We start from the raw sequence: 25951 nt of genomic DNA on the forward strand, positions 1-25951 counted from the left end.
ACCTAAGTAACAATCTAAGTCTTAGTTGACTTTTCTATAAAATAAGAATACCACCTCTCCTATTTTTCACAGAGGGGGTGGTGGTGGTGATAATCACTGGAGATAATGTGAGACGGTGTAAGTGTTTTGTAAATCATGATGTTATAATCGACATATGTCAAAATTATCTGAGAATAAGAACAATTTCCCTTACATCCTCTGACACAGTACAGTACATTACCTCAAGACCACTCAAACAACAGTCTATAGCAAAACACTCTTCTGAAGACCATATAGTTAATTGCTACAACACTAAATCCTGGGAGAAAATCTGGCAGGTCAGACACTGGAATAATCCACAGCAAAACAGACTATTATATAAAATTCCTTCAGATCTGAAAATTTGGGAAAGCCAGAAAATTTACGACTAAAAGAAATCTGAACATCAGTGGCAGGGTCAAAGAGTATTATTAAAATAACACAGAAAATACTGTTAGCTATATTATTTCTAGGGAAGAAAAACCCCACTCAAGACTATGAAAAATAGAAAAAAATCACCAACTCTATCATGTTAGTAAAAAACAAGCTCTACAATGTAAAGTGAATTAAGCTGAGAGACCAAGCAATAGTACAGAGTAAGGCACACCTGAGTAATTTCTGAGCACAGAGCCAGGAGTAATCCCTGAGTGTCACTGGGTGTGGACCAAAATCAAAACAAACAAAAGAATTAAGTTGGTAAACGAAATAGGAACAGAACCAGGATTTACGAACTTTACAAAACCAAAGATGACATAATATTTAGATCAATTTAATAGCAACTCAGAGCAAGACATACCTAAGGTTAAGTAAGATGGAAAGTAAGCGGTGATAAGACACAGAGTGAGGTATTTATACAGCCCCATTTGCCAGGGACAGCCCTTCCATCTGCTGTCCTGATGTTAACTATTAATAGCACTCTCACTCTCAAATCTATTCCAGTTTGGGGGCCTGAAGAGAGAGTACAGCAGGTGGAGTGCTTGTCTTACATGCGGCCGACCCAGGTTGGATCCCAACCCTACATGTCGTCTGCTGAGTACCAGGCAGGAGTAATCCCTGAGCACAGAGCCAGGAAGCCTTGGAACACTGTCAGGTATGGCCCAAAACCAAACCAACACGCAAACCAAAAATACTATTCAAGTATGGATGATGAATTATACATACACTTTATCTACGATAACAACAATGTAATGCAGATAGCACTGATGCTAGAATTAGTGCTGCATTGTATCTGACGCAACTGTGAAATGGGAATAAATAGATTCTGTGCCCACCTAAACGCAAAAATCTTTCAGAAGATGAGTTTGCTACACACACACAAAGTATTACATAAATTCAACACCACACTGTCACTGTCCTCCCATTGTTCATCTATTTGCTCGATTGGGCCCAATAAAGTCTCCATTGAGAGACTTGTTGTTACTGAGTTTGGCATATCGAATACGTCGCGGGGAGCTTGCCAGGCTTTGCCGTACGGGCACGATACTCTCGGTAGCTTGCTGGCCTCTCCAAGAGGGGTGGAGGAATCGAACCCGGCTCAGCCGGGCTGGCGGCGTGCAAGGTAAACACCCTAGTGCTGTGCTATCACTCCAGCCCCAACACCATGCTGTGACTCTGAAAATGCCCAGGGAAAGGAGGCGTAGTAGAGGAGCGAGACTGGCAGTACAGTCAGGCTAGAACTGAGGAAGTCCAGATGCAGGTCCCCAGTCACACGCCCACTGCTCTTCCCCCTCTCCATCTGTAACCACATTTCCTATGGAACTCTTAAGGTGAACTGAAAAGTAATGACACAGGAATAAGAAGAGCTGCTTTTTCTCTGAAACTACAGCCTTACCAGGTGATCTAGTGGAAGGAATTTTGAAGGAGTTAAGAGATTTACTAGCTGATACTGATACAGTGTTGTGCAGAAAAATGCCTGTTTATCCTAAATGCAACTAAACTACACACTGTCAATGGTGCTTCTCATATGATGTGCGACCAAGGGAGCACTGTGGGGCCAGGAATCCATCTTCATCAATCAGAATGTAAGGGTCAGTGGTGAGTCAGTCTACTCTAGTCTTCCTGGGAGTGGGTGCTGCCATGCTCTACAGGGCATGAAATAAGGTGGCAGTACAACTGGGTACAATTTTGTCGAAGGGGTGACAGTACCACCATGGGGGTACAACTGGTGGGCACTTCATGATTGCTTGCTTAAAAAAAAGATAGAATTGGGGCCCAGGAAAAAGGGATCAAAACACTTGCCAAGATGTAACAGCAAGGAGAATTGGGAAGAGAATAACCCCTGAGCTACTGGTATGGCCCAGTGACCCCCTCCAACCCCAAAATAAAGTACCTTTAAACTATTCCTATTTTAATAACCTAAAATATAATTTTAAAGCACTATCCACTGTTCTCCCGTTGATCGTCAATTTGCTCTAGTGGGCCCAGTAACGTCTCCATTGTGAGACTTGTTGTTTCTGTGTTTGACATATCGAATACGTCACGGGTAGCTTGCCAGGCTCTGCCGTGCAGGCGAGATACTCTCAGTAGCTTGCCAGACTCTCCGAGAGGGGCGAATGAATTGAACCCGGCTTGACCGGGCGGGCTGTGCACAAGCCAAACGCCCTACCACTGTGCTATCGCTCCAGTCCTATCAAAATCTCAATTTCTAAGATATATCCTATTTAAAAAAAAAATGAAAGGTTTTTAAGAACATTTCACAATGAAGTCTTCTGAAGGATGTTACACCACTGCCACCATCTTTAGCCTCAAGAATTCCATGGATTGAGTCTTTCATATCAAATTTCTTCAGTCAGTGGAGTATAAAAACAAACCAGAGTAAGTGGCCCCAAGAATGGCTTCCACGGATTCCTCCATCCTTGTAGGCATGACCCTGAGGCACCTCTGAAATACAGCATGGCAGAACAGCAAATGGCAGTCCCTTCTCGGGTCTCTCCCTCCCCCCTCGTGGCTCCCCAGCTTGCCCCTTCCCCTCTGATCACCACCCACCCCAAACTCAGCCCTGCCCATCACACCAAGCTTCTCCTTAGATCCTCGGAGAAAAACCCACTGCAATGCTACAAACTGCCCAGTAGAGTCACAACACAGAGACTCAAAGGCAAACTATCCAGAGGAGTGGCCTCTGGATTTTTAAAGCACAGAAACCAAGATAAAAAAAGGATATTCCTATGAACCATTAGTTTGGGGGAAAAGCTGTCACACACAAAATAGATCACATAAATATTGAAATGTGAAATTTACTTTGTTTATTCACTTACATACTGTGTGGCCCATGAGTCAAAATTCGCTGATCTAATTTTTAAATGTTTCCCTTTTTTGCTCAACTTTTACTCTCCTTGTTGCATACACATATCTACATCATTAACTGTTTTCTTAGAAGAATACAGAAAAACAGTTACAAAGGTACTTTTCAGGTAGAATTACTAATATCAGAAAATCAGAAATATTAGGTCCAATCATATTTTTCATTTAATTTACAAGGGGTGTATATGTATGCATGTATGTATATAGAATTTTACATGCTATACATTAATGTAATGCATATATAAGTAAAACTGACAAGAACCAATATTCTAAAACTAACCTTTGGGGGGGTGGTGCTAGGGGGTCTACAACCAGGGGTAATCAGAGTTTACTCCTGGCTCTGTCCTCACGGATCACTCCTGGTGGGATAAAGGACCATATAAAATGCCAGGGATTGAACTCAGGATCAGCCACAAGCAAAGCCAGTGTCTTAGTTGCTGAACTAGCTCTCCAGTCTCAAAACTACTTATTGTAAACAACATAAATAAAAGGGAAGGAATTCAATTAAAAGGAAGAAACATTAGAAAAAGGAAAGAAAATTTTTTTCAGCCATTACTCCTGGCTCAGGAGTTATTCCTGGCAGTGCTCAAGGGACCATATGAGATACCAGGGATCAAACCTGGGTCAGCTGCGTGCAAGGCAAGTGTTCTATGGGCTGTAGCATCTCATTAGTTCAGGAAGAAGAAACTTTTAAGCAAGGAAAGGACAAAGTAAAGACAAAGGTCACACATACTAGAAACTAAAATATTTTGCAATCACAAAGTAGACAACAACATAACAACAATGTGAATTCTCATGGCCTTAGACCACTTCTCACTACTGTGCTCCAGACAATAAAACAATTAAATTTTAATACTTTTTAATTATGTGTTGGATCAAGTATCTATACTTTTCACCATATTGTCAGAATAAACCAACTAGACTGTAACCAACAACTCAAATATTCTGAACAGATCACAGATTCAGCATATACCAATATTTAATCTTTTTGTTCATGGGCTAGGAGAATATTACCTAGACAATGCTTTATAGCCTTGCAAGCCTCCAGCCCAGCCGAGCCGGGTTCAATTCCTCTGCCCCTCTCAGAGAGTCCAGCAAGCTACCGAGAGTATCTCGCCCGCACAACAAAGCCTGACAAGCTCTCCATGACGTATTCAATATGTCAAACACAGTAACAACAAGTCTCACAAGGGAGACGTTACTGGGCCCGATCGAGCAAATCGATGAACAACAGGAGGACAGTGCTACAGTGCTACAGTCTAAATACTTAGTCTAAATACACAGTACACATCAATGATATGTAAACATTTGTGGACCCTTGTGGGTTCATGAACCAGTGTTTGAAAAATACTTACAATTTAAAGAATACCTTTCAATCAGGCCTATTATAACTATCCTATTTACAATCACAGCCATTGCTCATCTACCTGCCCTGATCTCTCTTTACCTGCTTTGTTTTTAAAGTTTGTCTTTGCATGCCCAACAGAAAGTTAACTGAAGGATTAAAAATTTACTTGAATCTTTTGTGTTTGTTCCTGATATATCGCAAGACCTATTTGAGTATCTGGCATATAAGAGACCTTCAAATATTAGCTTAATATTAAATAAACAGAAAAAAAAGCCTTTTCATCTGACAAAAAAATTAAACAAAGCATGCATTAAAGATAAAAACTTGTTTTGAACCAGAATTTTCAAGTGTCAAATTATTTTTAAAAGTTTAAAAAGCATTCCAAACCAAAAAATCACAAAACAAATTCAGTATTTTAGAACTGCTTTAATTTTTAAGTTTTCTGCTAAACTTCTGACTTTCCTAATGATGTCTACAAGCAGCCCATAACATTACAACTTACTTTAAGGAAAAAAAACTTCATATAAGAACTGGAGGCATGGTACAGCAGGTAAGCCATTTGCCTTGTTTGCAGCCAACCTGGATTTGGTCCCTGGCACCCCATATGGTACCCCGACCCCAACCAGGAGTGATCCCTGAGCACAGAGCCAGGAAAACCCCAGAGCATGTTGGCCAGATAAATACAAGAAAAAAAAATGCAGATAAATACAAACCAAAGTGTAGCTACAGTGAACCAACGGGAAAATAGTAGTCTGAGAACTGCTAACGCAATGACTCATTCCTCATGTCATATCATAATCTCTACATCAGTGGTGAGCAACAGAAATTACAGCCAATAAATATGCTTTTAAACTTTTGAGAACTCACACTGAATAAAGATAAGTGAAATCAAAGTGGTAGTTTATATATTTACCATTTAACATAGAACATATAATTATACATTTTAGAGTTAAAATATTCTACATTAATTTCCTCATACAAATCTTCTAATTTAAAATGCATTTTACATGAGTAGCACACCTCAGCTTCAATTGCCAGAACTGTGGCTAGTACCACAGAGGTAGGATCCTAACAGATAGACACACACTGCTTTTAAACATCATTAGAAGAAACACAGGAAGGAATTATCTCCTGTTTTTAAATATAAAATATTAAAGAGAGAGAGAGACAAAGAAGAAAAGTGTCTGCAATAAAGGCAGGCTGGGGATGGCGGGTTGGGGAGAGGTGTGGAAAAAGAATATGGGGGATATTGGTGGTGGGAAATGTACACTGCTGGAGGGATGAATGTTAGAGTATTGTATGACTAAAATCCAATCGTGAAAGTTTTGTAACTGTTATTCACAGTAACTGAATTTAAAAAAAGATTTTTTAAAAAGTGAACTTTTCATACAAATAGAACTCCAAGCTCTTTCAGTTTAAGGTTTCTTTTGGATTTTTTTTTGTTTGTTTGTTTTTTGCTTTTTGGGTCACACCCAGCAATGCTCAGGGGTTACTCCTGGCTTTGCACTCAGGAATCACTCCTGGCAGTGCTCGGGGGACCATATGGGATGCTGGGAATCAAACCCGGTCGACCGCGTGCAAGGCAAACGTCGTACCCGCTGTGCTATTGCTCCAGCCCCTCAGTTTACTATTTAAAAGTTTTTAGTCCTGTCCTGGTCCACTAGTGAATTCTTCCAAATCTTTAAAGAGGACTTACTCCCAATCCTTTTTAAGCGTTTCCCGGAAATTGAAGCATCAGAAACACTTCCAAACAATATGTATGAAACATATATCATCCTGATACCAAAAGCTGACTGAGATACCACAAAGAAAGAGAATTATAGGTCGATATCTCTGATGAACACAGACACAAAGATCCTCAACAAAATCCTAGCAAACAGAATCCAACGACTCATAAAAAAGATCATATGCCATGAACAAGTAGGATTCATCCTGGGGATGCAATGATGGTTTAACATTCACAAGACAATCAACATAATCCATCACATCAATAAAAGATAAAAACCATATGATTATATCAATGGTTGCAGAGAAAGCATCTGACAAGATCCAGCACCCATTTATGATGAAAACTCTCAGCAAAATGGGCATCGAAGGAACTTTCCTCAATATAGTCAAAGCCATCTAACACAACCCACAGCAAGCATCATTCTCAATGGGGAGAAACTAAAAGCCTTTCCTTTAAGATGAGGCACAAGAAAAAGTTGCCTGCTCTCACCAGTCCTATTCAAAATAGAACTGGCCATGGCAGTTAGGCAAGAAAAAGATGTCAAGAGGTCAAGCTATCACTATTCACAGAGGATATGATACTATACTTAGAAAATCCTAAAGACTACAAAAGAGAAACAATAGGTTTGTATAGTAAAGCGGTATACTATAAAATCAACACCCAAAAGTCCATGGCTTTCCTATACAGAAATAATGAAAAAGAAGAAAGAGATATTAAAAACAATCCCGTTCACAATAGTACCTCAGAAAATCAAGATTTTCTGAGATTTGAAGTACCTTGGAATCAGCTAACTAAAGAGGTGAAGGACCTATGCAAGGAAGATTACAAAACACTAGTTCAACAAATAAAAGAGGACTCTAGGAAATGGAGACACATCCCCTGCTCATGGATAGGCAGGATTATTAAAATGGCAATACTCCCAAAAGCACTATACAGATTTAATGTGGTCCCTATCAGGATACACATGACATTTTTCAAAGAAATAGACAAAACAATAATAAAATTCATATGGAACAATAAACCCCCACGAAAAGCAAAAGCAATTCTTGGGAAAAAGAAGATGGGTGGCATCACCTTCCACAACTTCAAACTGTACTACAAAGCAGCAGTAATTAAAACAGCATGGTATTGGAATAGAAACAGACCCACAGACCAATGGAATAGAGTTCAATATTCTGATCCAGACTCTCAAATCTATGATACCTTAATCTTTGACAAAGGAGCAAGAAATGTGAAGTGGAACAAGGAAAGCCTCTTCAATAAGTGGTGCTGGGAAAACTACACAGCGACCTGCAAAAAATGAACTCTGACCTCTGTCTAACGCCAGACACAAAAGTCAGATCAAAGTGCATTAAAGATCTCAATATTAGACCTCAATCCATAACATACATGAAGGAAAATGTAGGCAGAACCCTCCATGACATTAAAGCTAAAAGTAGCTTTAAGGATGAAACACCACTGACCAAGCAAGTGGAAACAAACATAAACAAATGGGTCTACATTAAACTAAGAAGCTTCTTCACCTCAAAAGAAATAGTGACCAAAATACAGAGAGATCCCATGAAATGGGAAAGAATATTTACCCAATACCCATCTGATAAGGGATTTAATATCCAGGTTATACAGGTCACTAGTAGAACCGTACAAGAAAAAACCTCCAACCCCATTAAAAAATGAGAGAAGAAATGAACAGAAGCTTCCACACACACACAAAAAAAAAGGGGGCCATAAGGCACATGAAAAAATGCCCCACATCGCTAATCATCAGGGAGATGCAGATCAAAACAACGAGCTATCGCCTCACACAACAGAGACTGGCTTACATTCAAAAAACAAAAGCAACCAGTGAAGACATGGATGTGGTAGGAAAAGGATGCTCTTTCACTGTTGGTGCGAATGCTGACTAGTCCAGCCTTTTTTGGAAAACAATACGGGTATTCCTTCAAAAACTAAAAATTGAGCTTTCGTAGGACCCCTTCTGGGAATATATCCCGAGGGTGCAAAAAAGCAAAATAGAAATGACATCTGCACCAGTATGTTCATTGCAGCACTGTTCACAACAGCCAGAATCTGGAAACAACCCAAGTGTCCGAGAACAGACAACTGGTTAAAGAAACTTTGGTTTCTGCACAATGGAATACTATGCAGCTGTTATGAAAGATGAAGTCATGAAATTTTCTTATAAGTGGATGGTCATGGAGAGTATCATGCTAAGTGAAATGAGTCAGAGAAGGACAGATATAGAAGGACTGCACTCATTTGTGGAATATAAAATAACATAATATGAGACTGACACCTGAGGACAGCAGACACAATGGCCAGGAATACTACCCCATACTTGGAAGTCTATGTCACGAGCTGGGGGGGGAGGCAGCTGGAACAGAGAAGGGATCACTAAGACAATGATGGTCGGAGGGATCGTTCAGGATGGGAGATACGTGCTGAAAGTAGATAAAGGACCAAATATGATAGCCTCTCATTATCTGTATTGCAAACCATAATGCCCAAAAGTAGAGAGAGAGTATGGGGGATACTGTCTGCCATGAAGGCAGGGGATGGGTTGGGAAGGGCGGGGGGGTGGGGGGGTATATACTGGGGACATTGGTAGTATAGAATGTGCACTGGTGGAGGGATGGGTGTTTGAACACTGTATGACTGAAACTCAAACATGAAGGCTTTGTATCTCAAAAAAAAAAGTTTTTAGTTCTAACTTTTATAGAAAAATGCTCAGAATTTTACTGAAATTTAGAAGAGTCAATAAAAATCCCAAACCTAAAAAAGTAGGCATGCTTCTTTGCCATAGATAATAGTAATGCCTCACACAAATGAGTTACACTTAACATTTGATGATAATACAAAGAAGATCAGAAACGGGAACAGGGAGAGAGCTCAGAGGAGGGCACATATGTCCTGGCCCTCATGGCCCCAAGTCCCACTGGACGTGAGCAGTACAGCATCCGAGAGCCAAGTAACCACCAGGTCCCCAGGCTGGGCATCTCTGGAAGTAGCCCTGAAATCCAAGGCACTGCTTAGAAGGCTCCCCACAAGAAACAGATTAAAATAACTTAGAATTTTAAGAAGTACTTATCATCAAATGCATATAAGCTGTCAAATACTCCATAAGCTTAATACCTGTCTACATATGATACGTAATTTTAGCACATCTTTCTTTGAAAGGTGTTTTAACGAAAATCCAAAAGGCAGGGCGGAATAAAGCTTCATAGAGTCTTTTACAATCCTGATACAGTGAGAAATATATTTGGTTCTTGTTCCTGAGCTCATGCTAATGAAACCAGGGGAGTGGGGCTAGGGAGGAGGAAACAAAGGAAGACCGGGCTTAGACAGTCTCGGGATTAGGCCGGTCACCAGAAAGACCAAGTGATTAAAAGGCTGGAATTTTCCTACTGACCTCTGCAGAAATTAAGCCAATAAAAGCCGAGATCTGAGATTCAGAGAGCATGCAGGCTGTGAATATATGGATGTGCTAGTAGGTGCTAGACTAAGGTTAGTGTGCTCAGAAAGTTAGAAATGTATTTTCCTTCTCCTTCTCCAAACCTCTCTTTCATTTGGCTACTCTAACGTTAGATCCTAAACCATAAACCAGTTCAGTATAAGTAAAGCTCTTTCCTGAGTCCTCTGCATTATCAAACCCAAAAAGGAGACACTGGACGCCCCATATGTACGTAGTCAGTAGCAAGCATAAATGGCCCAAGTTCTGTGCCAACTCTCTGACATGGAAGCTGTCAGCCAGACTGAGCCCCTGAAAGCACAGGATCTTCAGCAAACTGTCGTTGACAGTGTCAGAAGTGAAGGAACTACTATACACCCATTTGAGGCTGAACAACTGGCTGGGTCCGAAAACATCCAAAGGGGCTAGAGTGGGTAGGGCGTTTGCCTTGCACGTGGCCAACCCGGGTTTGATTCCCGGCATCCCGTATGTTCCACTGAGCACCGCCAGGAGTAATTCCTGAGTGCAGAGCCAGGGGTAACCAGGAAGGAAGAAAGGAAGGGAGGGAGGGAGGGAGGGAGGGAGGGAGGAAGGAAGGAAGGAAGGAAGGAAGGAAGGAAGGAAGGAAGGAAGGAAGGAAGGAAGGAAGGAAGGAAGACATCCCAAAAAATCACAATATCTATAACCTGATAAATAAATTATGAAATAACTTTTATTAGTTTTTTTTTAAATAAAGAATCTAGTCTTATCCTCAGCTCCAAATTGACTTATCTCAGTAAGTTCATTTGCAACTTCTGGAATGCTGCTTTATCTCCAAAGCTATTTTCAGCTTTGGAAAGTGACCCTGTATACAATCTTTTCAAATATTTTATAATAAAGCACTTAAAATTAAACATGGGGCTGGAGTGATGTATCGTGGGTACAGCCCTGTGTGGCCAAAAAAGAAAAAGAAAAAAGGTGGAAATATCAAGGCTAAAATTTATAAACATCAAGATGAACCTGAGTTGTAAGAAATGAGAAAACTAAGACTCAAAATTTCAGTCATCCTGTCTTAAAAAAAAAATACAGCAAATATTTTTCTACCTACTTCATCACTTTCATCGACTTCAATCCCACCGTCTTTGTCATCGTCCATTTGTTTGTGTATTGTCTGGAGCGCTTCCAGACTGAATCGATCCTCTTCTGTGAAGCAGGGTGGACTCAGTGACAGGCAGGGATCTGAAACAGAACCAAGGACAACTCGTAAACTGTCATGCCACCACACAGGTTATCAACAGAGAATACAACTTTAAAGAAAGCCAACAATAACATTTCAGAATCAAACTACCAAGTTACCTTTACCAAAGGGGGAAAAAAAAGCATACATATATATATTTAGAAAGACAGAAAGACAGATAGATTGATTGATTGATTGATTGATTGATTGATTGATATAGACAGGGACTGGAGCAGCAGTACAGTAGGAAGGGCGCTTACTTCCAAGCCAGGTTAGATCCCAGGCATCCCCAAATGTGCCCTCTGCCCACCAGGAGTGATCCCTGAGCACAGAGCCAGGAGTAAGCCCTAAGTATAGCTGATTGTGTCCTTCCCAAAACACGGTTGACTAGAAAAAAATAGTTCCAAAAAAATAGTTTATTTGATATTAGGCACTCTAACTACGAGTGTCAGCAGTTATTAACTTCATATCGTCTGCATTTCTCCACTACCTGTAGCCATTTTCTTCTTAATCAACCAATCTATGACTTCCCAAATACATGATCTCCCTCCCTCTAAAAACAGAACCAGGTGCTGGAGGGACAGCTGAGTGGCAGCAACTGCTTGCTGCCCTGCCAGCACAGACCCTCGTTCAGTCCTCTGCGTCACCCACCAGCAGGGAGCCAGGTGTGCAGCTGAAGATGTGTGTAAGGATGGCGCCCAGGAGGACAGTGACCCCTGGCAAGCTTGTGTGAGCATCACAGAATCCCCCTCCCTGCATCCCTGTAAGAAAGAACCTACAATCCTAGGATCCACACAAGCGCATGGTCCACCATGGCCAGGTGTGTGAGCACTGCAACCAAGCATGTGTGGCATCCCAACTATTATCTCAACAAGAAAGGCTGAGGTTGAAATGAAAACCTAAAAACAAAAACCAGGGAGATAGAGAATGGAGCCTGTGCTTTGCATGTATGAAACTCATACCACATAATCCCCCACACACAAAAGACCAAGGGGTATGAACCTGGCGATCCCCAAATCCTGTCAGGCTGGCCACAGTGCGGCTCTAGCAGTGTTGACCTGTGCATTCTGCATCACTGGTCCAAGCAGCGAACCCTCAGGTCAGCACCACTCGGCCAAGCACTGCTTGGGAAAGGCCCCCAGGCCACCCAAGTACCACTGGGGAAACCCCTATATAACATGAGTTGGTGCCAGGAGATAGTGCAGTGAGAGTGGTGAGTTGAGGCAACTCAGTACGCCAAGACCATAAGTGTTAACACTGTTGTGTTGACTTGAAACCGCTAACCTAAACTTTAATAAATTTTAAATTAAAATAGTAAAACATTTCATTGCTGCGAAAAAAATAAAAAAATAAAACAATGAAATTTGATTTTTCAAAGTCTACTTCAGTGTATGACTTCCCCCACTGAAAAATTTCATGAATATTAGAGATTGGCTCCCTCTCTGAACTCTATTACAGCCATTCAAAAAAATACCCCCTGAGTACCTACTTATATGTAAGACACCAGAAGTAGCACAGTCAACAGGAGGGGGAAAAATACTCAGAAAATTCATTTTCCAGTAGGGGAGTTGAACATAACAAGAAGACAAGAAAAAACAAGAGTGGATATAAAATGCCAAGTTTTAATTTTTTGATCTCATATTTATGATCAAATATTCTAAATCCTCAATGTTATACTTTATCAATCTCTAATTTCTCTGTGTATCATTTTGCCCACACAGTCAAGCTTATGAACAGATCAGACCATACTCTTACATTCCTCACAAGTTTCTAACACCCAGAGTTTGGCTGCACACATTCTGGGACTCTGATAAACTGGTACTGCAGGTACTGTAGCACTATAGCACTGTCCTCCCGTTGTTCATCGATTTGCTCGAGCGGGCACCAGTAACATCTCACAACAAATTGTGAGACTTGTTGTTACTGATTTTGGCGTATGAAATACATCACGGGTAGCTTGCCAGGCTTTGCCTGTGGGCAAGATACTCTCGGTAGCTTGCTGGGATCTCCGAGAGAGGCGGAGGAATCAAACCCAGGTCGGCCGCGTGCAAGGCAAATGCCCTACCCACACAAAATAAAAAAGTTCAAGGCTTCTGCACCACGCAAACCAGCAAGAGGCATTACAAATTAAGGAGAGAATATGCCAAATGCAACACAGCTAGCAATCAAGAGAGAGAGAGGGCACGCGAGCTACAGCAGCAAATGGTGTTGGGTACCACTGAGAACAAGAGATTCAGGTGGAAGAGAGTGTGGAGGAAAGAACAGTCCGGAAGAAGAAGTAAGTCCAAAATTTTAACAGCAGCCTTGGGGAGTTCTAAACAACAGTGGCTGAAGATCTAGGGAAGGAACGAAAAGACAAAAGCATGTGGGGCGAGGGCAGAGAAGGGGGACACAAAACTTATTATGTGCAGTGGCATGAAAAGAATACATAACGTTTACAATGAAAGGCAAGCTCTGATCCATGAAAAAGAAACAAGAGGACGAGAGATCAGGTAGGAGATTTATATGGACTAGTTAGGCCCCTGAAAGTGGTTTTCCATACAGAAGCATTTGGATTTTAATCTCCCGAACTATGAAAAGTCCTTAAGGGATTTCAGGAAGAGGACTGCTACGATCGGATTCCTTATGGGAAGACCATTCTGGCGACAGGGGACAAGCAGCTGTCAGGAAGTGCTCCCGTGTCCAGGCAGCACTCAACAGCCCTGGCCTCCCAGGAACCGAGGCGGCAAAGGATGACGCTAGCTGCCGTGCTTGGCAGACTGCCAGGTTGGAACAGCGTAAGGAAAGGAAGACAGGAGGCAAAGTTATGACAAGAGTGACCTATTTCTCCACATTAAACTGTATTTCCTTCTCATACAATTACTTACAGCCCGGAAGTCCAACCAAATGATTGTGAATTCTAAACTCCACTATCGTTCCCAAGTCTTTTCGTCATTCCTTTCTCAGTTGTATCCCTTCAAGATTAATTCAGCACACAGGATCATTTTTAACTACAATTATTTTCAAACACATAAACAGCTGTAAGAAATCTGTGCTCATAATGAATCAAGCATAATGGTACTAAAGACAACTGCTAAGATACTAAAACCATTCTCCTTGGCAAACAACTTACAAAGACACCAGCCTCGGCTTCCCAAAATGCACCAGCGTGTAATCATGTACGCCATAGCCAGAACATGTTCCTCCTTTCAACAAAATTCATTCATTCATTTCACTATGATCATGGAATGACCAGAATGTGTCAGGCCCTGGGCTTGGTTACTGCATCCACTGAAAGAAGACAAATGTCCTCCTCCCAAAGCTCCCCCACCCTCTTCTGGTCATGCAGTAGGGTGTGATGTATCACATGGGCATTACATGCTGAGAATCCTTTTGTCTCTGGGTCAAGAGTAGCACTTTCCACTGAAGTAAAAAGGAATCAGCTAAGCCTTAAGCACAGTTAGCCCACCAAGGCTATTTAAAATCCCACTTTCATAGAAGGACTGCACTCATTTGGGGAATATAGAGTAGCAGAATGGCAGCCTAACACCCAAAAATAGTAGAGATAAAGACCAGGAGGATTGCTCTGCAAGGGACCACCAATTAAAGGATGCTTGGAGGGTCCGCTCAGGATGGGAGATGCGTGCTGAATGTGGACTATAGACCGAACACGATGTCCACTTAAAACCTGCAATGCAAACCACAATACCCTAAAGGAGAGAGCAAAAGGGAATGTGCCTGCCACAGAGGCAGGAGGGGAGGGGGCGCAGGGGGCAGGCGAGATGGGGTGGTGGTAGTGGGAGCATCCTGGGAACATTGGTGGTGGAGAATGTGTACTGGTGACTGGTAGAGGGATGGGTACTCGGTCACTGTATGATGGAAATGTGAGCACGAAAGTTTGTAAGTCTGTAACTGTACCTCACGGTGATTCACTAAAAAAAAAATTTTTTTTTAACTAAAAAAAAAAAACAGGGCTGAAGCAATAGCACAGTGGATAGGGCATTTGCTTTGCATGCGGCCGACCAGGGTTCGAGTCCCAGCATCCTATATGGTCCCCTGAGCACCGCCAGGAGCAATTCCTGAGGGCATGAGCCAGGAATAATCTCTGTGCATCACCGGGTGTGACCCAAAAAGCCAAAAAAAAAAAAAAAAAAGAAAAAATGAAAAAAAAGTCCCACTTTATCTTCCTCTACTTAAAACCAAAGGAATGTACAGATTCTGCTTCACCTAAAATGAACTATCTTCTACATTCTGGGCAGCAGTGCTATGTTAGGTACACAATTTACTGTCCCTACACCTCTACATTATTTCCATTTCTCGGGTTAGATAATAAGACTCGTGAGTAACTTTTTCTAGACTGTATCCCTAAAGATTAAAGTTAGGGTTCAAGCTGAGTTTCTGGAACTCTAACCCATGAAGGGTAAAATTCCATGCCTGGGTCACAGATGAGGAGACAGCTCGGTGGCTAACGCATCTACTTTGCAAGCCGCACCACCAGGCAAGTTTGACTCCCCAGTGCCACTGCATGCTCGAGTGCAGTCTTGGCAGCTCTGCGGTCAGAGACTCCCCAGCACCAGAGCAAGTGTCAGTCATACTGAAGCCAGGCACTGGCTCGGCCCAATGTGAGCGCCACAACCAAAGACGAAATGATGTGTCAGCACTGCAGCGACTCCAGCACTATCACCAGAAAAGCTTCTCACTTGGTGGGATGCAACTCCACAGGGATCACACAGCTAAAAGGAATCATCGCAATGTGTTACGGTTTATGATCAGTAAATGTTTGCCTTGCACACCTGTCCAACACGCTTATATACACAGGGTCACATGCAAATGTTTTGAACTGAAGGGGTCAAGAAGAACCTGAGAGATAGCCCCGGGCTTAAGGCACTTGTCTCGCAAGCAGCTGACCCTGGGGGGGAGAGGGGGGTGGAGGGGGAGAGTGTGAAAAGAAAGAAACTGTATCAGGTCCCCAATGTCTGAGAGAATAAAGCACCTCTTCCCGGTCCTGGCTGAGGAGCTGAGCGCAGCATGCAGCAAAAATGTGTGCACGAAGAGGACCACTGTACACTTCAGGATTAGAACTGCCATCAAGAAGATACACCAGGGGCCAGAGCAATAGTACAGCAGGTGCGGCATTTGCCTTGCACGCAGCAGACCCAGTTTGATGCCCAGCAGCCCCTCCAATCCCCAAGGCTGCCAGGAGTGATCTCTGAGCACAGAGCCAGGAGTAACCCTCAGCACTGCCGGGTGTGCCCCACCCCCCATCCCACCCCCCCAAAAAAGTACATACCTATACTTCCTGTTTTAATTTCCTTTCGGTAGTAATGTATATTCCTTATTATTTCAGGGAGTACACACTAGCCCTGAAAAAAAATTTCTGTACGTATACCACAGTGACTAACATAAAAGCTGAAAGGCCTAAATATAAGTAAATATTAGAAGCGAAATAAATTAACTTCTGAAAACATGTTAGTTATCTCATAATATACAAATGTCAGGCTCTAGTTTAGAAGCTAGGCACGCAGGGCCTGAGATACAGCACAAGACTTAAAGTCAGGCATCACGTGAGGCTTATCCTGGTTTGATCTCCAATACCACATGGTTTCCTGAGCACCACTGGGAGCATCCCTGCAAGCCCCCAACCACCCTTGGGTATGACCCTGTTAAGTTTCAGCCCCTCACAGTGAGACGGGAGGGTCCCTGACCTCCTCAGCATCTCTTAGGAAACCCTCACCACCGACAAAAAAAAAAAAAAAAAAAAGGAAGCCACGCATGCAAATGTACCACCAAATAAAGCCAGATATGGCATAAGAATTGATCAGCATGTCAGTTGGCCAAACTAGGGAACAGCCTGTCCTGAAAACAGCAGAGACAGCCTAACTAGGGAAATGCAGCGACTATTTAAAGTGACAACAGGAGAAAACACATTAATAAGCTGTTCCCTGAACTCCTCCACTTGCAGTTTCCTCCACCTGCAAAGCTCTCCCTCAAGCACAGCCATGGATGGTTAACTGCTTCCTTCCCAACTCTATCTCCCCAAAGACCACCTCATTTCCCTACCTAAAAGAGCCTTTCCCTTTCTTGGGCTTTTTTTCCACCGAAATACTGTGCACCATATTATATCTTTGTTGATCTGCCTACTCCCATGATAACCGATCATGAGATGACAGCTTCATTTGATCGTCCTCTTCCTATGCACTGTCTGGCACAGAGACAGCACTCAGGAGGGAAAAAAATATTTACTGAATCATTTACCTAATGCTTTTTAATAAAACACCTCATGTTTTTTCACTCTAAGTGTTGGAAGAGAAAGATAATTCAAAAAAAATAACTGGTTGGACATAAAAATTTATAAAGCATCCAACTCTATGACACCACAGTTAAATTTAAGCAACTGATAGAACTCTGATAAGATTACTTTTCTGATTAAAACTATTCAATGGTCCCTAAAACCTGAAGTACAAAGTCCACTTTATTTATAGTCAAATATCACTACTCAAATATTTACTGAACAAAATAAATGACATATTACAGAAAATCACCCGGGGGGATTTTTATTTAAGATGATCTTACTCTGGTAGTATAAATAGAGCCGTATGAAGGCAAGGGCTGAGTTTGCTGTATTAATTATATTTTTAACATTTTAATAGATTTTTATTATTACTACACTTGACTATATCAGGCAATTCCACCTGAATGTCTGACAATTACACTTTTGGAGGTGTTAAGGAAGAGAAATTAGACGTTAAGGAGGCGAGCTGGAAAAAGGGAAACGAGAACAAACTCAAACTGGAAACAAAACATGCTCTGGCCACAGCACATGGTTTCTCTGTGAAGTCTCGCCACTCCCTGGCTTCCCTCAGGCTCTGCTCTCCTCAGCAGATGCTCCAGGAGATGCAGGGGGAGGGACGGCAAATAACTGAACTGCACTAGCCAGTACCAAGAGCAACGCACTGGCCTCTGCTGGGCCAACAGTTCCCCAAAGGGAGAAAGAAAAGCTGTTAGAGAGAGGGGTGAGAGAGGGGAGGAAGCAGTGCACTTCTGTGAAGCGGAAAAGGTGCCGGAGCCATCACTCAGTCACTGATGGGCTCACAACCTTAGCAAGAAAGTCTACACAAAGACACTGATGATTTTTATTTCTCTGTTCCTAAGGGGCCACCTCCAGAAAGCACGACTGACTGACGCCACTCTGGAGGGCCCTGGGGTGGGGACAGGCATGCAGCGCCAGGGACTGAATTTTTCTACATACTAGGAACATGCTCACCACTTTAACCATCTCCCCAGTCAGAGAACCTTTAAGTGGGGCTGTGATGTAGCCCAAATATAACAAAGAACTGCAACTAATTTTGTATAGTGCTTTCTCATGCAAAGCATGTGGTCCTACAGAATCACTTTTCTTTTAAACTGGAGAAGAAGTAATAACCTTAGATTACATACACTCTTACAGCCTTAGGTTACATCCAAAGATGCCTATTCTAAGACTCTAGGTAGGATGTAAAAGAACATAAACTTCAGCCATGGTAATGATTTTAGAAAGAATCACACTAAAGCGGCAACTGACAAAGGATCATACTAAAGTAGCAACTGACATATGAGTTGTATATGACTGACATTTCCAACCTAAAAGTCACCCCCTCTTCTTTTTAATAAAACCAAGGTACACTTGGAGCTGGAGAGATAGCACAGCGGGTAGGGCATTTGCCTTGCACACAGTCGACCTGCATCCCATATGGTCCATATGGTCCCCTGAGCACCGCCAGGAGTAATTCCTGAGTGCAGAGTCAGGAGTAACCCCTGTGCATTGCCGGTGTAACCCAAAAAGAAAAAAAAAAACAAGGTGCACTTCTATTTGGTTAAGACAGACAACTAATTCACAAAATGCGTCAAAAGCGATTTGTTATTAGGCCTTGAATTGATCAAGGATCAAAATACCCTATGTATTTTATCATCCCAGTTCATTTGACAGATAGAGGGGATGCAATTATGAATCCTAAGATATAAACACTTTGAAGCAATAAGTGAACCTGAAGGAGTAATCCAGTGCTCAGAGCTAGCTTCCCTCCTTAATACTTTTCTACTTTCAGGGTCAGCAAATTTCAGAGAGAAAAGATCAACTTAAGAAGGGGAGCAGGGCTGACCCTTAATCACAAACTAGTGGCTGTGGTCTACTGCCAATGTGGGACATTATGGGCTGCCAAGAACACGGCTTACCATGCCAGCAACTGCTTATGAATCTCGTGATTAGGATTTTCCTGAGTACTACCATTTGAGAGAAAGTTTTAAAATAAATGTTTCTTGTATTTAGCACTTCCATTAATAGTTCATGCATTGATCCCATCAAATACATCGATCTGAATATTCTTGGAGTAAAAACATGCAGATCCAAGACTTTGGTGTCATGTTAAATCAATAATCCAATTTAAACAAGCAGGAAGGGACTATCTCCTTTCTCCTCTCCTATCTTTGTTAGGGCAGTCTGTCTTACTCCCTTATGTTCCCAGGGTCTAGCGTACACCACTGAGGCCTACGGCAGGGTTAAGGAATGCTAAACAAAACCACTGATGGTTTCTATTTTTCTGTTTCTAGAAGGCATACTGCCACAAATTCACTTACTAGGTACATATTTTCAGACCATTTTTCGATTCACTGTCCTTTGACTTTTTCATTCATATCTATTTCCCCATGTGCCACAAAAAGGTCCTTTTTTCTTACTTCAAAACGTTTCCTACTAAGGATCAGGGAGATGTGCAAAGGGTTCATGCGTGCTTTGCATGCAGGAGCCCTGAGATCTATCCCACCACAGCATGGTGCCCCAACCAAGCACTCTTGAAGCAACATCTGAAAGTAGCCCCTACGCACTATCAGATGTGGGCCCAAACACCCCTCCCTCCCACTCTTCCAAAAGTGTGTGCTAACCTTCTTCAGGCCCAGAGGTAATGCCTCTGCCTTAAAACTATCTCAATAAGCAACTCATCAACACAGTCCTCTACCCAAAAAATATCTACACCTACATTCATGGTTAACCAACAGCTTCTTTCTGTGCATAGAAATCTGTGAGCCGAGGAGTACTTAGGTGGCTTTTCACTTCTAGTTTCACTGACAGCTGCTGAATGTTTTTCCATTTTGTCTTACTGCTAAATGACTCAAGAAAGCAGTAAAGTATCTCCCTTTAATGTACCATCTGTTGCATACGGGGAAATACTATAAGCTATGTATTTTATACATAGCTAGTAGTATTTTAAAATTAAAAAATGAACAGGTGTATGCATTCACTTATTCACTAACTTCTCGTTTCCCAGAGTGCTATAAACATATAAATGAAAATGTTATTTTAAACAAAAGGAAAGAACTTGGGCACACACAGACACAGAACTACAGAAGCAATTACCAACTTCCCTCGAAAGATCAGATCCAAAAGCAACTGAAAAACACAACTGAAAACAACAGGATGAAATTGAGAATCAGGACTCCAAGAAATCGGGCTTCAATAAAACAATAATCTCAGGCCACTAATACTATTTATACACATGTAACTTTGCATATTTTTATTTAGTTTAGAAGGAAGAGCATAATTTAAACTTAGAACCACAACGCAAATCCGGTAAATTCCACTGAATTATAAACTTAAACATGCGCAAATCGGTACAGTTTATGTACATTTTACAAGAAGAAAAGAAGGAAGCAGCAGTACCACCCCCACCCTCACTCTCACCCCCCCCCCACCAAAACACAATTTATAGTGAACCAAGCTCATTAACGTTATGCTACCTGTGTCAACATTTGGGAAACAGAGAGACCACTGTTATGACAGGGACTGATCCAAAGGCATAGCACTACTCCACGCTCTGAATGGAACTTGAGAACTGGGGAGAATGAAATGACTATCCCAAGTTTGCAGATGGGAAAAGCTGAGCAAGTTCTGGGACATGGGGGGCTGGGGGAACTTTCAATTAGTTCCCATCCTGCCACATACTGTATGAGGGAAACTAGATAGCTTCTTTGGCTTAACTCCCTCATCTCCAGCTTAGCTTCTTAAATTGTAGGTCATAACTGAACATGAGGGTTGCTCTAAAATGAATTTCTATCTGACTTTTAAGTCATAAATCTTTGAGTAAGTATACCTATTTAACACTCCTATATATCCAGAGTTGTGTAAAAAAAATTCCCATGGGGAAAGGGATCAGACTGGGAAAAGGTTACAAAGCCCTGAACTACAGAACAGGAATTATAATAACCTTGTAAGGCTGGTATCAGAATTAAGGGAGGCAAATATATTTACACATTGTGGCACATATTTAAAGTTAGTACTAAAAACACTAACTGGAGGAGGCCAGAGAGATAGAACAAGGGTTAAGGCACTTTCCTTGCATGCAGCCACACTGTTGGATCCCCAGCACTGCACGTGGTCCTCCGAGCACTGCCAGGAGTGATTCCTCACCACAGAGCCCTAAACACAGCGATGCGTAGCCAAACAAGCACCACAAAAGAACACTCAACATCCACCTATTACTAAGATGCAAAAGAGGAAAGATGCCCAATGGAAATTAGCTGAAAATCGCCACATTAGGAATTCAGAGCTGGAATCTTTGAATAAGAAAATGCCCTTTTATATCCAGAAGTTTGGCTGTGGGCACATTAGACGCTTCTGTTTGCGCAAGCAATTATTTTTAAAAGTTCTTAAATATTTCTAAGTAAAACAAATCAACACTTCCAACTGGAAAACAGAGTTAGTTACCCAACTTGATCTCAGCAACAGACATGGGTGCTTTCTATGTACTAAGAGTTGCAGAACAACAGAAGGAAGACTTACAAAGCTATGCCTCATTCATAATGGAAGAGGGAAGAACTAACAAGGTAGGTCTGCAATGTCACTGCGGTCACAGTAAAGGAATGGCGCCATAGCTATGGGCCTCAAGCACTGCTAATGCCAATTACTCCACGCTTAGAACTGCTCGAGGCCAAACCTCTAAGGTCATTCTTAACTACTTCTCTCATATATCCCCCATCAATACCAAGACTCCTGTAGACTCTACCTTCAAAATACCATCCAGACTGTGCCATTCACTTTCTATCATCACTGTCCTCACCCTTGAATGGTTTCCCTTCCCTCCTTTCATAGCTAAGTCCGTGGTCATTCATTCTAATCACTTCCTGGCAGACACCTCGAACTCCCTTGTCCTTCACTCACTACATTAGACTTTGTTGGCAAAATGATAACCCTGGTAAATATCTCATTTTCATCCACTCTGCACCTACAGCCGTGCCGATTGTGATGTCTTAAATCCCTAACTACAGATCGCAACTGCACCCGTAATGCCACTTGGCATATTTTTAACTCCCTGGTCTGTCGGCCACCACACTCCCTGTCACACTTCAATAGCTTCTCCCCACCCATACTCAAGTGATGACTGCTTCTTATACTTCACCAAAAGGAAATAACGGCTTCGTATTTTTAAAGCAATGTGATGAGAACTTCAATATACTCTCACGACCCACTGAGCTACTACCAGTTTCAGTACTTCATATTGTATCCCTGGTCCATTGTCACAGGTAAACTATTCAAGCTCCCACATAATGCCAGTCTCTGAACTTGTGAATTAAATCTTAGCCTTCTACAAGGACAATTGCCACTGACCAACAGATGCAGTTCATTCTCCTGCCTTTAAAAAAAAAAAAAAGGTAAATGCCCTCCACCCCACTTCACTATTTCCCCAAATATTTGTTCCCCTTTGCAGAAAAGGTCCTTGAAAATGCAACTTACCACTTCTCACTGCCTCTCCTTGCTTTCACTCTTAAAATAAACTCCAACCAGGCCTGCACACTCCACAGTACACCTAAACTGGTTTGGTCAAAAGTCATCGGCAAGTTCTACTTTACTAAAGCCACAGCTCAATTCTCATCTCTCATGTTACTTGATGAGTAAGCATCGGCAACAGTTGGTCAGTCTTTTTTTTTTAACCTTCCAGATATACTGATGGTAGAAATTATACTAAGTTTCTGCATGATCAAATAAAACTAAACACATTTCATAAACTTTTTACCCCCATTAACAACATAAAAGCTTTCTCACAGCCGACCCAAGAAATTCTACCTACCACATGACACATTGGAACACTGTCCCTTCCAGCTCAGGACAAAAGGAAAAGACAGGATTCAGGGTGGCATCAAGTAGACAGAAACTGGCCTAAAAGGACACAGTGTCAAAAAGACTGACAATTACTGCATTCTTCCTACCTACAGAACTCAATCAGCAACTTCTAAGAAACGATTTAGAGTGATCTGGAATGGAATGAAAGAAGTCATTCACAAACCAGTGCTGAGTTTTTTAAGTAATATTAGCTTTGTTTCCTGTAAATATGTATGTGACTGTGTAGACCTATAATGAAAAGTCTTATTTACATTATTACCATAATCCAGACATAAGTCTATCTTGGAAAAAAACTGTCATTAAAAGGATGTGATTTATATCCTAAATAATCTGAATGCACAGCAAAGTTCTTTGCAGATAAGCATATCACATGATTTTAAAAAAAGAGAAGAAAAGGGGTCAGTCATCTGTTTTTTGACAGGGAAGGAAAGTGAGACCAACATATGTAAATGGTCTAATTATTTAAAACTATGTAGACTGGGTAGGGCATTTGCCTTGTACACAGTTGACCCAGATTCAATCCCCAGCACCACAAACGGTGCCCAGAGTCTGCCAGGAGTGATCCCTGAGTGTAGAACCAGGACTATTTCCATAGCTAAATTCCCATTCCCTTCTCACCATCTCTACACCACTGGAATCAGAAACAACCTCATGACTTCTCCCAGCGCCTCTCAAGAGTGGCCTCCCTAGCTCTGATACTTCCACATTACAAAGCATCACACCTTCCGTGACCACCAGGTCCTTTGAGAATATGAAGCTGGTCACATCACCCCTTCTTCTGAAATCCCTCAGGCTTAATCTTCCAAAGGACAAAGTTCCATCTCCACAGCATGAAATACAAGACGCACTGTAATCCCTAGAGAATCACTCACCAGTGATTCAGCCCCCTCTAATATAGCCTTCTTCATCTTCTGAAATGTTGGGTTTTCCTACTCTTTGGCCTTATAACATTTTATCCATCCCTATTATACCTGAAAGTAACTGCTTATCTGTCAATCTACCTTATCCCAGAATATCCACCAAGGAAGGGTACCCCACCACCTTTGGAGTCCTGACTCCAATTCTCAAGTCCACTACTACCTAGCCATCTAATCTGTAGCAAACTTCTTAACATCACTGGTTGTTAGTTTCTTTCTCCATCCGTAAATTTAGCATAAGACATTCAGCTTTGCACTCCTATAACAGCAATAAAAACACAAATAATGATATTTAATTCTGGAAACCCTGCAGAATATGTAGTTCTGGAAACACTGCTGGGTATTGCTGGCGGGGAGAGCAAAGCTCATGCGAGCACCACATCCAGGAGCAACCCCGGCCACTGCAACAACAGCAATGAAGGATGAGGATAAGAGGCACAAAAAAATTCATTTTTAAAAATGTATTTTTTAAAAAGAATTTAAAAACTCGTTTTCTACAAAGATGACTGGAATTTTAAAGCTGCATTTGAAAATCTGGGCTTCTCCCTTTACTGTGTCCCTCCTCATTTTACAAGAAATGCGCTCCCTGGAAAGGAAAGGCAAAAAAGAAAGGAAAAGAGTGAAGTCTTAAATGGCAGGAGAAAGCAGAACTGGAGATAAGGATGAGCAGTTGAAAGTCACTGTGCCAGCCAGAGGGGAAGGGAGGGGCTGGGATCCCAGCACACTGCAGCACTGGCAGACCGGGAAAGACGCACTCTTCCCGGGGTCAAAAAGACACAGACACTGAACAACATTCTGAGGCTTCTGAATTTGGAGCCACTAATCTTCCCATTAGAAATGTCACCTATGAATTAGAAGGAAACCATTTTATCAAAACTCCAGTTTAGAGGCGACAAGAAGGTAGAAACTAATGAGCTTTAAAGGAATCTTTTACAATTGAGGTATAAAATAACACTTTGCAAAATGATTCCGAAGGTTCTTCAAGTAAAACTGCAACTGAAGAATGTCAAGTACTGAATTACGCAGCCACTATAGGGTCTGACTTCTTATTATATGAGATGAATTTTAATCCCTGAAAAGTAAAACAAAGCTCTCCTTGTCCAAATTCTAGGGTGGAATTCAATTAACTACTTTGACAGCAGTTTTAATTACTGGTAACTTAAGAAACCAAAGGCTTAAAATTCCTTTTTCCATCTAATGTCACATGTACCTAACCTTTGGGTATGATACAACTATGTACCTAGAGAAGTCAGGCTTCTCTAAAGCAGCTAATAATGAACCTGAAGGAAGTTAAATTAGGAAAGCCTGAGGATTTATGAAGCAGGAAGCCTATACTAGAATGGAGGTTCCCAAACAGAGGTTCCCTCAGGTAGCACCAAGGCTACCACCGCCACCTCCCCCACAATCAAAATGTCTCCCAGTTTTGAGTGAGATCTCCCACTGCTGGAAACACCTCACGAGTAGCTCTACTTTCCCTTATAAAACTGGGCAACTCAAATCAATTCCTCTCATTTGAATATTTTACCTCTACTGACTCTTAAAAAAAAAATTTTTTTTTTTTTTTGGTGTATACAGCTCTTCGTTATTTGTTTTCTTCTACTGCTTTAGGGGGATGTGTGCCGGTTTGGCCACACCTAGCAGTACTCGGGGATCACTCTACAAAGTGCTCAGGAACCAAAGGCTATGCTGAAAAATGAACCTTGGTCAGCTGCATGCAAAGCAATGTACCTCTGTACCAACTTTCCAGCCCGCTTCTCAGTTAAGATCAAAACGATGAGATGTAAATAGCTTGTTTAGAAATAAGGAGTTTGAAGGGCTGGAGCAATAGTACAGTGGGTAGGGCATTTA

At 41.8% G+C, this 25951-nt stretch overlaps 1 protein-coding gene across 3 annotated transcripts in view; it reads right to left on the reverse strand.

The window, feature by feature from the left end:
• The window catches only part of STIM2 (stromal interaction molecule 2), a 119401-nt gene that overhangs the window by 57973 nt on the left and 35477 nt on the right, over positions 1–25951 (reverse strand). For all 3 annotated transcript variants that reach the window (XM_056125582.1, XM_056125581.1, XM_056125583.1), the window contains exon 2: positions 10931–11061. In XM_056125582.1, the coding sequence (XP_055981557.1) occupies positions 10931–11061 (131 nt within the window). The remainder of the gene's footprint in view (positions 1–10930; positions 11062–25951) is intronic.

The sequence above is a fragment of the Sorex fumeus genome, unplaced genomic scaffold (genome assembly GCF_029834395.1).
Source record: "Sorex fumeus unplaced genomic scaffold, SorFum_2.1 ptg000055l, whole genome shotgun sequence".
NCBI lineage: Eukaryota > Metazoa > Chordata > Mammalia > Eulipotyphla > Soricidae > Sorex > Sorex fumeus.